This window comes from Larimichthys crocea, chromosome III (assembly GCF_000972845.2).
Source record: "Larimichthys crocea isolate SSNF chromosome III, L_crocea_2.0, whole genome shotgun sequence".
Lineage (NCBI taxonomy): Eukaryota > Metazoa > Chordata > Actinopteri > Sciaenidae > Larimichthys > Larimichthys crocea.
This window is the reverse complement of record NC_040013.1, coordinates 44,452,724-44,469,147: the sequence shown is the minus strand read 5'-3', so window position 1 is coordinate 44,469,147 and position 16,424 is coordinate 44,452,724. Positions and strand designations below refer to the sequence as shown.

Genomic DNA, 16,424 nt, shown 5'->3' with positions numbered 1-16,424 from the left:
TGCGATGTATTTGTTCACACACAGGATGCCTCCAACGCCAACTGGACTACATCCTAAAATATTTGGGCGTTCAGACTGGAATCAACACTGAACTGGTGGCTACGTGTTGCTTCAGCAACTGATGAAATGATCCAGGAAAGTCAGTTTGAGAGATATATCCACGAGTTTAGAGGCTTATCAGACGTCTAAACATTCATATTACAAAGTAATTTACACAGAATGCATGCTTGCATGTGTTTGATCAGCCGTCAAATACCGCCATGTGGTCAGTGACCCTACTCTTCAAACTGATGCTGTAGGTACCCCTCTAGAGTCATTTACAGTTATGTACTTATGTCATTGTAACATTAATCAAGCAAGCTTTATTTTGAAAGTCTGGCCATTGCTTGGATGTCCAGAAATGACTCTTGAGGGTAACTACAGTGTCATATTTTGAGTTGGAAGTGAGAACATGTTGGTTTGATTGGCCAACACAGCACATTACCACATGACACTGTTTGGCTTTGCAGCAAAAAGTTGATCCAGGGCAAAATTGCTTTGCCAGACGTCTTTGTGCTTCTTTGCCAGAGCTCTGTTGCGTCAACACAGCGGCCTCATTGAAATGAATGAAGGAGGGTAGCATTTTTTGTCATGTAGTGCTAATGTCTGTCCGGACATTATAACATATTTAAGTGTTGCACATCTATACTTACCAATGCACACTATTGATATTTATCTAGAAATAGACTTGTCATCAAGGGGAACAGAAGGATAAATGTTTCTGAACTTGGGAATGATACAGCACGTTATCAATGTGAACTGAGAGTTGTATAAAGGACATAATCAATGGCCACATTAAATCTGAGTTTTCTGCAACATAAACTAAAAAAAAACAAACAAGCGTTCAAGTATTCTGGGTTTAAAGTAGAGTCCACAAGCTGAGTCATTCAGTACTGTGTGTTTCTGTGTGTGTGTGTGTGTGTGTGTGTCGGGACCAAGTTTCCTCTTTCAAACCCCATTCTCTCTCTCTCTCTCTCTCTCTCTCTCTCTGTCTCTCTCTCTGTCTCTCTATCTCTCTCTCTCTCTCTGTATAAGTGTTGTAATTTGGATGCTCTGTAATTTCACCATGGTGGTTTAGGGTTAAGTGGAGGCTGTCCCTGCCATCATGAGTACCGGTCTTCCAAATGGACACACACACACACACACACACACACACACACACACTCCACTCTCCCTCTCTCTCATACACACATACACACACTGGATGATTTCTACAGTGCGCTTGGATGCCTCTACAAAGCCCGGTCCATTTAATTACATTGATAAACACAGTTTAAGGGCCTTGGCTGTGTCATTAGAACAGACTTTACGAGATACATTACTGTGTGAGTGTGGGAGAGTGTGTGTGTTCGTCGTGTGTTTGTTTGCATGTGTGTGTGACAAGGAGAAAGAAAAGGAAACTTTGTCACACGGCAGATATAATGGGTGGTTGGATGGACATGGACACACATACACACACACACACACACACACACACAGTGGATTACTGGTGAGAGAGTTGCAGATAGCACAGTCTGTAGCCCAGCAGGGGTTCCAAACACAGAGACAGAAGGTATTGATATATCCCCCCCACACACACACACACTCGCACACACGCACAAACACACACACAGGGACAGACGGTATTGATATTTTTGTTCATCAGCCTAGAGTGTATGGCTGTTCAGCAGGATCACACAGATACACACATTCTTACGCACATCCATGCACACACAGCATGTAATCAGACAGGCTCAATAATCTATTGTTGTTTTTGGTAATTCAAATGCGTTCATAGTTCTTTCTTCCATAAAAATACCAGATCATTATTGTCAGGCTTTGAGCTTTCTATTTGCAAAAGTTGTTTGAAGCTATTTTAAGTTCAAATAATATGGGACAGTATTTTTGTTTCTCACCTTTATGTTCAATATCTATAAATCTGACAACTTTAAAGTCGATTAAAGACTGCTTTACTTTTAAAGATGAAGAGGTGTGTTTCATGTTTCCAGACTTTCACTTTTTGAGAAGAACTGCAGAACTTGAACTTGTTTGCAAAGAATAGCAAACACTCTCTGGATTTCCGCTCAGGATGTTAATGTGAAGTATTCTGGTTATGAAGACTTTTGAATATTTTTTTTATAACACTGGTATATCTCTTACTATTATTATCATTATTTTATCTTGTGAGTGCTAAATGGAGCCATGTACTGTTAAACAGGACATTCCAAAAAACAAATGAGCAAACATGAATCAGTGGCATAGAGTTGCTTGAATGCTGACGAGTTAAACAAATGCTTGACAGACGCAGTAGTCGCAAACTTGGATCATTGTAATCAAGCAAGCAGGGCTCCTCCATGTCCCATGTAAACACCATATGCTGAATATGATGAAGACAACAATCTCAATGGGAATACTAGCACACTTGTAAATGTACTTAGTGATTCTTTGCAGGTGAATACGGTAGCCCTCTAATAGCGAAAACAGATCCAGAAACATGAGTACGTCTTACAGTCCACAGTGCAGTTAAAGGGTTCAGTATGCTTTAGTAGTATTGTCAGTACTGCCCAAGAATGTCTAAAGGCAAGAAGAAATTATATTTATTCCAAATTAAAACACCTGCCTTGCTCCCTTCCCGACCTCTCGCCAAGAACTTTCATTCATTCAACTGTGGGTGTACATTTTCGACGGTCCTTCCTTGAAAGCATTCTCGGAGTTGCACCGTCGTTGAAAAGTATGACGCAACACATCTCCCTTATAATGTCTTCTAAGAGCATCACCAAGGAAAGTTTCTTGAACACCTAGATGAGGTCAAAGGCCAAACAGCATGGAACATAAATGACATGCAGAGGTGAAGCCTCTGTTTTGTCAAAGATGTAGAGTCGTTCCTTCAACGAACAACTCAGAATGCAATGTGACTGCAGGACAAGCATTATCTCCTCCTTATTCATATATTGTAAGCTTGTTTTTGTGTATCCACCCCTTTTATGATTGCACAACCGTTCTTTGCATCAGGACTGGCATACTTTTTTTTTGTAAATGCAGTATTTGAGGAAGTTGCTTTGATCTTGCCTGCGTCTCTAGCCAGTAATAGAAGCTGATTTCTTTCCAAGCTTTTTTGCGCAATTGCAGACATGTTGTTATTTGACTGCATTGTTCCCTTTAGTGAGCGCACAGGACACCAGCTGCCACTGTTTGCATTCCAATTGTTTGCTGTCCAGTTAGCGGGAAAGCTTGAGCATAGAGGGGAAAATAATTGGGGGAGAGGAGGATCATGTAGACCCCTTATTTCTGGATCTCATTGGAAGTTGTTGTAAAATGTAGCCCAGTACATTGGTATGACAGTTTATGATGCCAAAATAGCAATTACGGACATTTTGTGACAATTTAATAGGATGCCACTCAAATATGCAACAATGTCCTTAGATTTGTTGGTATCCTGGATTTTTATAACAGCCTTGTTTTTGAACTTGACTGCCATGCATTTTTGAGTTTAACCAACAGGGTTTTGAAATGGTTTCGAATATATGCCCAAGGGTCATTGAATTCCCCCAGCTCAGACAAGAACATGCAGTTCTGAAATTAAAACATGAAAAGAGCCATAATTAGGGTAACAAGATTTTCACATGACAACAATGATATGGTGTAGTGCTTTTGGGCTGTATAAATGACTGTTGGGATAGAAGCAGAAAGCCACAACTGTTGCACTTAAGTGGGTGATGATGGAGGGAGGACAGCGGGGACGAAGGCTGGGTTATGACAGTGGAGTCGATAATGTCCATGTCCTGCAGAAACCATTTGAAAATCATTTTCACTGGAATGGTTTGCTCCCAGACTCATGACAGACTTCTTACTTAAGTAGGACAGTGTATCAGTTACAGTGCAAATGTATGGTGGCAGTCACGAGATCTGAGTATCTGAGTGCTCAGCAGGCAGCTCTGTGTGTCACTGAAAATGCATGTGGATTTTAATTACCAAGTGTTTTGTATTCCACAGTGAAATGCATACTGATAGCATATAGGGGTATGGTGTTGTAGTCCATATGATTGATTGTAGTCTAGTTTCTTTTTTTATTGTTAGATTGTTTACTTGTGATCCACGTTAGCTGAAGTCCGTGTTAACAACATAATGTACACATGCTTTCACATACATGCATTATTTGGATCAACACACTGCCTCCACATCCACCCAAACCTAATGAAAACATTACAAAAACCAACTACAATTTTACAATTTCAGTGGTTTTTCATCATGTTTTTGGCCAAGCATGTAAAGACATTGCATTTGTACTTTTGCCACCATAAAACTATTTAGCATTCGTCTACCACTGCTGCTAAGTGACTTCTATTTTAGCTGTGAAAATGTTCTTTCTTTGCCTCTCTGCAGAGAGAACAGAGGTCAGGTAAATAAACAGAAAATGCGCACTCGAGTTGGCCAAGATTCTGTCTTTTTGTTGCTCGAGCACACACTGCTAGTTTCAGGAAAGTTTCTCAAACCTGTAGTTTTGTTTGTAAGCTATTTATTTCATTAATGTGATAACAAATATGCAGTAATAACAGAAGAGTAAAATTGTAGTGAAATGTCCAAGTTTCCCTTTAAGGTAAAACAGGAGGTGATTGGGGTGAGCGGCGATGGCCAGATGTAAATATAAGCAGCAGATCCTGAAAGCCTGAGGCTCGGATAGAAATCCCAAATTGTATTAAGGGACATTGTCCCTCACTCCCAGTATGCGTACCTAATCCTGTTTCAGCGATGTTCCATTACCTCAATTACTATCATCTCACCCAGAGGTGGACCCAGCCAAGGACACTACCGGAGAGCCAACGATGGGTGGAAAGAGAGAGGGGGAGAGGGCAGAGGAGGTGGGGAGGGAGGGCTGTAAAGGAGACAGTCCTACATAGCACGAAGAAAGTCAGAGAGAAGATAGGAGAAACAGAGGGACAGAGAGGGAGGATAGAGAGATAGAAGGAAGGAAGTGAAATTAAACACGAGATAAACAATACAAGGAGAATAAATCCAGAGTGTTGAGATGGTTAACATTCATATAGGACCAGTAAGATAGTGGTAGGTCTGGTCTAGCTGGCAGCCAAGACCTGGCATCCAGGTTTGTTTCCCAGCTGGTCAGCAAGGGATGGAATGATGGTAAACCTAGCTAATTCATAGGACAGAATGACTGGCTGAAGAACAGACAGTTATACAGGCTGACGTTCTGACGTGGGTTCATTAAAGAAAATGTCTATAATGCCTGTGGCCTTATGTGCTGATGTCTTAAATATATCGTCCAATCCATCGTCTCTGTGCAGACCTGTTCCAAACAAACACGCTGCAAATCAAGACCAACCTTTCAGTTTTGCTTCTCTGGAGCATGTGCAGCCTACACAGACGTGCAGATGTTCATGGACACGAGCAGTTGACGAAACTCACGCAGACATTTGTAGACCCTTGTGGACAGTCAGCCTCCAGTGCTTCTGTCAGCTCTGATCTCATCTCTATCATTCAAACTTTAAGCAAAGAGTGTGGTGCGGTGTATCATTTTACACAGTCCATGTCTAGAACGTGTTAGTGTGATGAGTTTAAGGTCCGAATGAACTCAATCCATAATTCCAATGGAAGTTTCGCCGTGACTGGAAAGAAAGAAAAACACATTCACTTCAGATGTATTTTGAAGGGAAAAGTTCAGTACAGCAAAAAAAATGTAATAAAATTCAAACTTCAACATTTGTGGTTCAGGCGTGATGCCACAGTGTGCATTTGGCCCGCGATATGATTTGATACATTTAAAAAATGATGCTTCCACTGCATTTTTGGCCTTTTTTTTGCTTGATGTACAGTGTGTCTCGTCAGTTTGGTACACTGGCTTTATTCAGCTCCTTTGACAGCCATTGGACCAAAGTGCTACACTTCCTTTTGAGAAGAGTGGATAGAGCCAGGGGAAGCTTCTGCACACACACACACACACACACACACACACACACACACACAAAGGAGTCGTGAAACATGAGCCAAGCTGCCTCACTGCCTCCCTCTCCCATCTAGCACCACATAAGTGTCCAGGCAATGCCCTTGGCTTAATAGGGCTTAATGCCTGTGCTTGTCACTGTAGCATGGCTGGTATTGAGTGTTAGGACATTTCTGAAACGTGCGTGTGTGTCTCACTGCTGGCTGTATGGCTTTGACATTTACCCCAGGTAAAGAACCGGATGCTATTATTTACCCCCCTTACCTCCCCCCTCTCCTTCCTCCTCTCCCCTCTCCTTTCTCCCTTAACATTCCTGCTGCATCCAGACTTGGAAAGTTGAAGCAGGTATTTGTCACCTCTATCCAAACTTAAAAGAGGCATTACTTCTCCTTTCTTTCCCTTTCTCTGACTCTATCTGTCTTCATCTCCCATTCTCCACTTCGCTTTCTCTCTTCATTTTTCTACCTCCCAGTGGTGGAGAGTTTGCCTAATGAAGTGGCTGATGGGAGTATATTACAGAGAGACAGAGTGGAGCGGTCGCCTACTCTAAAATCCATTAACCTTACAGTTTCAATCAGGGTGCAGACAAGTCTGAGCTACGAGTCAAAGTGGAGCGTGTTAGCTCAAGTTAAGCTCACACTGCTGCACTTGTTTTGCTCAATATTTTGCTCTCATCTTTGTCTGGAAACACAAAATCCTTTTTTTTTTTCTTTTTTTTTTACCCTGTTATCACAGTGCTGTCACAATCATCAGCTGACAGTGCAGCAGATGTAGTTTGATTCGGGGGTGTAGCACCAAAAAATAAATCTGGGCTGCGTGCAGAGGCGGCCGCAGCGGGGCTCCTTATCTTTTAAATACATCAGTTTCATGCATGCATTAGTGAATCCCTTCAGGTACTTTTACATGTTTAGGTCTAATAGGTTTCATAGAGCCACATACCAGAGTGACTTTCTGAATATATTTTAAAAGACAAAGATTAGTAAGTGTTAAATTTGTTTAGCTTAAATATGTTATTCATCTGCTTGTCCATCCTTTTTATAATCATACGACTTCTCAGATTTACTGTAGGAGCTGCTGTCAGTAGGAAGGCTCCCGAGAAGCTTTAATTCCATTTTCTTCTAGTAAACGCTCATGGTAATATGTTTCTTCTGGGCTTCTTCTGTGTTTAGTTGGTTCACCAACTAATAACCACTATAACACCCCTGTGAGGAATCTTTAAGGATGGTTGAACTTCCTTTTGAACATTACTGTATTTTGCAAATCCTGGAGAGACTTTGACTTTGAATAGATGCTTACATGACATTGTGCACCACTCTTGAAAACTCTTTCCAAAGGGAAACGATGCCGTGATATTAAGCCCTCTACACACTGCCGTCCTACAAATGCTTGCCTGAAAGTGTTTGCTTGGCTGGTTTAGTTTGTGTGTACAAAAATGCAGATCTCAGGCTGTCACCTTAGTCAGACAGACATTTTTTTATGTCCAAGACGAATGCAGCTGCTTCATTTAAAGCAAAAAGAAAAGGCAGATCCCACACCATCTGGTCAGCAAAGGAAAGGACTGCCTCCATGCTGCACGATGGATAAATGATGGTTCCCATATGAGACGTAATGTGTACCGAAAGGATAACCCATCTCCTGATTCAACCAAAGGCGGGCGGGGGGTGCAGCCTTGTTGTTGGTACTGTCAGTGTCCAGGATTAGAGTGGCTCAACCAGAGGAAAAAACGATGAATAAATAAATGAATCCTCCCCGGTCCTGATAATGCAAATGATATTCACAGGTTAGATCCTATGCAGGTGGCCACAATTAGTGGTAATTTGTGCCGATTTTTAATGATCCATAATTTAGCTGCCTTTCCAAACTGTTGGTCATGTGGGATAAGTGCGTGTGTGTGTGTGTGTATGTGTGTGTGTGTGTGTGTGTGTACAGAAAAAGAGACGGGGAGAAAGGGAGGGACAGTCGAAGGGAAGAAAAGAAAGGGAAAACGTTCCCCTGAAAAGCAGAGAGGCAGGCACTCGCACACATTCACTCTCTAGTTTATGATAACACGCTATTCTTTCACACTTCAGTATCATCAATTTAAATTAGTGTTTGCTTTTGTGTATGTTGTGAGGCCCCAGAGCGTGAGGAAAATTACATCTCTTTAAAGTCCACACACACACTCTCACAAGCACGCACACACACAAATGTTGCCTTTGCAGATATGTGTTGAATCGGTGGATTTTTTTTTTCTACAACAACCTCTCTGACTCTTTCTTTCTGGCTATTAGAAGTAAATTGCAATGTGTGGATGTATAAAAGCTTCCATGTAAACCATGACATCCTTTTAGTATCACTGCTAATTTGTCATATTCGTTCTGCCAGTAATTATCAGGCGATACGTCCCAATTTGTGTCTATTTTTACAACCCACTTTACCTGTTTACATGTTAATGGGATGTTTTGTAATTTATTGTGCGGACACGTTACGGCAAAAGAGCTTTTTACCCAAAAATCATCTGAGATAATTAGCTTCAATATTATGACCCCTAGAATGACATCTGTTTATTTATTCTGATTTTGCAATAATATTACAGCATGTGTTAATTTATTATGTATGGCAACTTTTGACATTTATGGATGTCGATATAATTGTTGCAGTTGTTATCCCATAAATAGCTGTATTTTGTGTATTTTTATATATCATCTTAACCAGAATGTGAAATATGATTTTAATTATTTGGATTTTTCTACAAACCTGATTCATTTAGACGTTTTTGATAGAATGTTTGGTGGTCATTAATGGATAGTTTAAGTATTTTCTAGCATATTAGTCTGTGAATATTTCAGCCTGACATAATATTTACTATGCATGTAAATATATGTCTATGTGTTGTAAATGCTTTAGTTAGTTTAGAGAATGGGCAGAATAACAAACAAAAATGAAAATTCCATATTGCTCTTCTCTCACAACAGCATTTTGCTCCTAAATATTTGTTCCCTCAGCTCTGATTTCTGTTATTTTTGTAGCTCTTTGCTCACGTACGGTTGCAAGAATAGGGCCTAGACATTGGACCTTAGGTCATTTGCATTGTTGATGGCAATAGTTAAAGAGTGTCAGCTATATGCCTCGAGTGCAGCATAAATGTCTAAACTTGGTGTGCATTTGTGTATGGATATGTATCCCTGCTTGTTCACTTTGTCAAATGCAACCACGTTGCTCTGTGCTTAATAGTGAAAGGCTCTGAATGGCACCAACGGGGGTTCGTCTGTCATCTAATCTTGTAAACGAGCTGATGGCCGTCCATTCGGTTCCCTAATGAGATTACACATGCACTGCGGGTCCCACCACAGGTCATCATTGGCGAGGCCATTCAAAGGCAATTATTGTTTTAAATGTTGCTCTCGTCACCATCTCAAAGTGACTCTGCATGCTTCACTGAGGGAAGAAGCTTGGAGGCAGACTGAAGGAGTTGTTTTTTCCCCTCTTTAGTTGGAGCCTAAATGTTTTTACACTCCTACTGTTTTACTTTCCTCAGGCGGCTAGGATCTTCTGTTCTGTCTGAATGTGTGTGTGCATTTGTGTCGGGTGATTGGCGTTGGTAGGAGTATGAACAGTACATAAGAATGACTGAAATACGATGTAGGTAAATAAACTTGCACACGTTGAATTTTTTTTATTATTATACTAATCGATAGGGTTATACCTAAAAAAAACCAAAAACTCATCAGTCTTATCATTTTCTCAGCTATATCAAAGAGAACCATTCCTTGTTTGTCATATTGTTTTCATGTATTTATGCTGTTGCTACAGAAACGGAGAAGCAGTAATTTACAGGTCTAAAGGATTCTTCTCTGTTGCCTTTACTGCATGTGTGTGTATGTGTGTTTGTCAGCGGGCCTCTGTTTTGGTAGATCAGTGGGAAGTGGTAGTCCGCCGGGATAGCCCTGTTTCTTTGTTCTGCTGCTGACAATGGAGGACTCACAGTCAGTCTAAAGGGAGAAATTATGTCCCAGAGCAGTCTGGGAGAAGAACAAATGCATACACACACACACACACACACACACACACACACATAGACACACAAACTACTTCTCACATGCTACTCATGTGGGGCATGACCTCAATAAGAGCTTCTGTTGTATTTGCAAAGCCCTCAACACCATGTGCCGACCACTTTTAAAAGCTGTAACAGTTAGGCCTAAGGGTTAAATAAAAGATTGGTTCAGCCAAGTTAAAAACAGTTGTCCTTCATGAATTTCATTCTGTACACAATGCTGCTTATATACAAATATGTGGATGTTTCCAAATGAAGAACACTGAACACTTGATAATCCTTGAATTTTGTTAAATGTAAATTGAAATGTTTGAAATAATTCTCTTTATAACTCAAGATATGTGAATATTGCTATGGCTGATTCATCCAGTAATGCCAGTCTGAATATTTTTAAAGTGTTAAGTTAAAATTCCTCCTAACCCGATTCTTTTCTCTCTATCACCACAGGTAAGGAGGAACCGACTACCTATACCTGCACTACATGTAAGCAGTCGTACGGCAGCGCCTGGTTCTTGCTGCAGCATGCTCAGAACACCCACGGCTTCCGTATCTACCTGGAAAGTGAACATGGCAGCCCTCTCACTCCACGCATGGGTGGGCCTTCCTCCCTCGGTGGGGGTGCAGACTGCCCTTCTCAGCCTCCTCTTCACGGCCTCCATCTGCCTCCTGATGCAAGCCCCTTCAACCTCCTCCGCATCCCCGGCTCGGGCTCAGGTGGAAGGGACAGTGTCGGAATAGGGGGAGGAGTTGGTTCTGGTGGTGCTGTTGGTGGGGGCCATCATCAGCGTTTCCCTCCCACGCCACCCCTCTTCAGCCCCCCTCCAAGGAACCACCTGGACCCCCACCACCTGAGCCCAGAAGAGCTGGCGCTGGCAGCCCACCACCCGAGTGCCTTTGACAGGGTGCTGCGCCTCAATCCTCCTCTGCCCCTGGACCCACCTCCAACAATGGACTTCTCACGGCGGCTACGGGAGCTGGCAGGCAACACCTCAGGGTCCACTCCCCCGCTATCCCCCAGCCGGCCAAGCCCCATGCAGCGCTTGCTCCAGCCATTCCAGACAGGAGGAGGAAACGGAAGTACAGGAGGTGCAGGGGGCAGCAAACCGCCATATCTTGCCACTCCACCCCCTCTTCCAGGCTCCATGCAGTCCCCTGTGGGTTCTCAGACCACTCCTACTACCCCTCTCCCCCCAGCAGGGGCACCACCTTCCTCCACCACCCCCTTGAAATCAAAATGTTGTGAGTTTTGCGGCAAGGCCTTCAAGTTTCAGAGTAATCTAATAGTTCACCGGCGCAGCCACACAGGAGAGAAGCCGTACAAATGTCATCTGTGTGACCATGCTTGTACACAGGCTAGCAAACTGAAACGCCACATGAAGACACACATGCACAAATCTTCCTCGCCAAACACAGGCAAGTCAGAAGATGGGCTCTCAACAGCCTCCTCTCCAGAACCTGGGACCAGTGAGCACCTGGGCAGTGCAAGCAATGCCCTTAAGTCAGTAGTGGCCAAGCTGAAAAGTGAGAATAACCGCATGCTACGTGAGAATGGGGAGGAGGAGGAAGAGGAAGAAGAGGAAGAAGAAGAGGAAGAGGAGGAGGAAGAAGAGGAGGAAGAGGAGGGAGAGGAGGAAGAGGAGGAAGAAGAGCAGAATGGAGAGAGAGCAGTCAGAAGGAACAACAACAGCTATCACTTTGGTTTGAACCTTGAAGCCGCACGTCAGCATGAAAACAATGGTGGTATAGGAAGCCGACTGGGAGCAGTTGCTGAAGAGGGGTCCATCCCTCGATCGCTGCCTGAGGTCATGCAGGGGATGGGTTTGGCTGCTAGCATGCAGCATTTCAGCGAAGCCCTTAACGCACACAAACGGAATGCCATGGCCCAGGAAAATCACCTGCACCACCACCTCAACCGAGACCATCACCACAATCGTGAAATGTGTGATGGGGAATCGGTGTTGGAAACAGATCGTGGAGAGGAGGGCTCTGTCTCAACAGTCAACGGGCGGGGAGCATCCCCTAACGAATCTGCCTCTGTTGGCCTCTCTAAGAAACTGCTTCTGGGTAGCCCCAGTCCACTCAGTCCTTTCTCCAAACGCATCAAGCTGGAAAAGGAGTTTGACCTGCCCACTCCCACTATCCCTAATACGGAGAATGTCTACTCCCAGTGGCTGGCTGGTTATGCCGCCTCCCGACAACTCAAGGACCCTTTTCTGAACTTTGGGGATTCCAGACAATCGCCCTTCGCCTCTTCGTCTGAGCATTCTTCAGAGAATGGCAGTCTGCGTTTCTCGACTCCTCCAGGGGAACTGGATGGTGGGATGTCTGGCCGTAGTGGCACAGGCAGCGGGGGCAGCACACCACACCTCGGGGGTCCTGGGCGGCCTGGCTCCAAGGATGGCCGCAGGAGTGATACTTGTGAGTATTGCGGCAAGGTGTTCAAGAACTGCAGTAACCTGACAGTGCATCGGCGCAGCCACACAGGGGAGAGACCATACAAGTGTGAGCTGTGTAATTATGCTTGTGCCCAGAGCTCCAAACTTACTCGCCACATGAAGACCCACGGTCAGGTGGGCAAAGACGTGTACAAGTGTGAAATTTGTCAGATGCCCTTCAGTGTCTACAGCACCTTGGAGAAACACATGAAAAAATGGCACAGTGACCGTCCTTTGAGTACCGAAATAAAGTCAGAGTAGAAGGCCGAACTATGGGACCTTTTCCCCGCAGCTATGTCCGCCATTAGTCCCCTGTTTATTCCCAGCCCCTTGTAGATTTGCCCCAACCCTAACACTCAACTTTCGCCAGTCTGGTGGAAGCTTAAGACCATGTGCTCTGCACCAGCACACCCCGTTTCCATTACCCATTGAATGCATGATCTGTATCGGGGCAATACTCTTGCATTGACGCAAAACTTCGAGCCTTTCTCTTGTGCAATAATTTACATGTCGTGTACTATTTTCTTTTTTGAGTTTTCCTTTTCCATTTTTAAGAATTAGTCAGCATGCATAGTATGTTTTTGCTAATCAAAAAAAGAAAAGAACTTGTCCCTGGTTGGTTAGTTGTTGAGTAAATGTGTTGCTGTTTTTCTCTTGTTCTGTTTTTTCTTTTTATTCTTCAAAAAGAGAAAAGACAAGAAAGATACACCATGCTGCATACATTCTGTAACACATATCATGTACAGTTTTGTTTTGTAACATGGAAAGTGAACAGTCTTTGATTTGACCCTCTTCTTACAACCCTGGAAATGCACTTATCCTGATCTTTCTAAAAGATGCCATGTTCACACAGGGTTAAAAATCATGTATTGGCTTGATGACTAAACTAAAAGTAATGACAGCCTTCAAATTTCTTTCAAAAAGACAAGGGTGTGCTATGAATTCAATTTGTACTATCATTTGGTAGAATAAGAAAGAGTGCCTTTGATATCTCAAGACTACATTGGCCATAATCTTATCTGGTATAAGTTTGGGGTCACATTAGATAAAGCTAGAAGGTTTAAGCCACCCAGGGAAGGTCCTTGCATCAAGCACCTGACTGCTCAAATGGACTGTGACAACTCGTGATGAAAAGATCAGAGTTCTTGTTAATCATCATTTAGCTACCTATTACATGTTCAATAGGCTATCTTTAATATGTGGATTTCATGGCAAGCATGGTACAAGCAGTATTGTGTATATCTGAATTATTTGTAGTTTTGTTTCTGGTAAGGAGGTACTTTTGAAATAAAGGTAATCTGTAATGTACAATCCTGAACTTGAGGGATACAGCGCATGGCTGAGAAGTGTTAGCACAAACCTACAACGCTGCTTCGATATGTCAGTGTGTGGAACAATGCATAAAGTAATATATGAGCTCCAAGTGAGGCAAACTTTATTTGAGAGCATTGAAATAACTACAAGCTAGACAGACAGAAAGCTAAACAGAACTGGAAGCTACGTATATAAAACGGGGATCAGAGGCAATCTCTTTCATTTTACATTTGTAATATCAAAACAGGGTCATTAACGATGAATTCAGAAAAAAGAAAGAAAGAATTGCAAAAAAAAAATCTGTACTCCAGGGCTCTTGAAAACAGTAAAACATGATAATTTGAATCAGTATGCATAGGCTAATGCAAGGCACATTTTTTTGTTTGCTGTTGCTTTACCCAAAAGAAGAGTTTTTTTTTCTTGTTGCATTTCATTCAAGCTGTTCATAGTATAGCACTTGTCACTGAGAGTAAGTACCGACATCTCTCTTGCATTTTCCCACACTGATGCAATGTCGGTACATGTGTTGAGTCTAAAAGCTAGATCATCATTTATAGGACATGAAGTGCACTGTTTCAATTTTCCCAGTTTACAAATTCACGCTGAAGGGGAAAACGTTGTTGAAATGCTGTCAGTTGACGAGGGTCCCATTGTTAAAAGCAGTAAAAGATGAGACACATAATCTGTTGCCAGCCTCATGAACCTTGACCTTTGTACCCTTGCCGTTTCACCTTTGACCATTTGTCAATTTGTTACCCCCGACAAACCCCAGCGCTTAGCCTGGGCTGAAAATTCACCCTGTCAGCAAGGTCTGTAAATGAAAAGGTTTGACGCGAGTGACATCTGTAACCAGTGCTCCTACATCGTTCTAAAAAGATGCAGCTTTCATTTGCCACAGCAGCACCAAACATCCACATTTCTGAAGGAGCTAGATTATGACTCCATCTTACACCTGAATAATCTACAGACCTTGCTGCCTAGACAATAGACACTCAAATCTTGTTGCTCACACTGCGAGAATCGGTTTTTGTATAAATCTTCCTTTAATTATAGATATGAAAATAAACGTTTTTTGCAAATAACACTCCACTATCTTTAAGGGGAAACTGTATTTAAGTTTTGTTGTCGTTTCTCTTTTCCTCAGCGTCTTGGTGGTGTTCAAGACTCCGATCACAGTATATATGAAATGATAAAAAAAAAAGACGAAAAAACAAACAAAAAAATTTCTGTGATGGTTTTTGTATTTTATTTTGCCTTGGCTCTTCACAGCTCTTCAGGTTGAAATACAATTTGCATTGGGGAAAGGATTAAGATTATATATGAATATATAATAAAGAACTTAAAATATAGGAAAATGCACACTCATGTCGATTCCTATGCTTAAACACATTTATGGTCTACTTTTTCTGTATTTCTAGAATTGTATTTGAATTCAATGTTCACTTAGAGTAGGCACTATAGTATTTATATTGAGGCTCGTATTTTTAACTGTTGCTTGTTCTCTCTAAAGGTATTTACCATACCTTTTTTTGGTAGTGGAAAAAAAATCCCAAGCTGCCACGGTATATTTTTTTAATTTGGCAGGATAATATAGTGCGAATTATTTGTATGTTTAAAGAAATAAAAGGAAAAACCCCATAAAAAAGCAGCTAAAGTATGTGGCATTGGGAGGCGTCACAGGCCATCAGATGGCCGCCGCTCTGTTTCCTGTCCACAGAGGTGGTTGTACATATCTTCTTTGGTTTTTTGGTTCGGACCTCCCCCCCACCCCACCCCACCCCTCTGCTGCCATTCTTGTATGCAGTAATGCAAGCTGACGTCGGCCTGTTCTGTTGTGTGCTTCTGTCTCTCTCACCCCTCCCACCTGACTACATTCCAACATCAAGAAGAGAGGAAAAAAAAAAGAAAAAAAAAACTCCATATGCAGTACATGGATTACGAAAAAAAAAAGCGTCAAAATAAATACATTTAAAAAGAAATTAAATGTTTTGCAGTTTTTTTTCATTGCCAAATACTAAATGGTGCTTTATATTTAGATTGGGTATACTTTCATATGCAAAGCATATTTAAAAATGACCCGGGGGATGTGGAGAAGCCTGCTTGAGTTGAGACTTTTTTGTAAATGGCAATGCGGAATATTTTGTTATCAGCCTTTTCTATTCCTCTTCTGAGAGCTGTTTGTTGTAACTTGAACTTGAACTTTATCTTTTACTATGGGAGTTACTATTTATTATTACCTATATGCTCTGTTCAAAACAGAGACATGGAATGGATCCTTATTTTGTTTTGTTTTTTGTTTTTGGTTATAATATAATTTTGATTTTTTTTTCTTTTGTAATGGTGGCCGATGGTCATTGGACAAACCTAGCTCTTTAATTTCTGTTGTACTTGTTTGGGGTCTCTGTTCAGTTGTATTGGGAAAACCACTGTCTGTGTTTTCTGGCAGATGTCTGCATAATCCTGTTCACACACCCATTTTGTCCCTTTATCGAAAAACAATTAATAAAAAAAATGAAAGTATAACGGCACTTGTTGCTTATCTCCACTGTGTGTTAACTCAAGTGTGTGTGCATGAGTGATGAGTGTGTGTGTGCGTTAGGGCCCATTACTATCTTTTAACCTGTCAACACCACCTTCTGACTTCTTTTTTCTACATGTTTCTTTT

The 16,424-nt window shown here is 42.0% G+C and overlaps 1 protein-coding gene across 1 annotated transcript in view; it reads left to right on the top strand.

Moving 5' to 3' along the window:
• LOC104933033 (B-cell lymphoma/leukemia 11A) overlaps nt 1-15,999 on the top strand; it is a 61,358-nt gene extending 45,359 nt beyond the window's left edge. Inside the window, exon 5 of the mRNA XM_027274101.1 lies at nt 10,458-15,999. Within this exon, the coding sequence (XP_027129902.1) occupies nt 10,458-12,706 (2,249 nt within the window). The 3' untranslated portion in view covers nt 12,707-15,999. The remainder of the gene's footprint in view (nt 1-10,457) is intronic.
• Nucleotides 16,000-16,424: the final 425 nt, after the last annotated feature.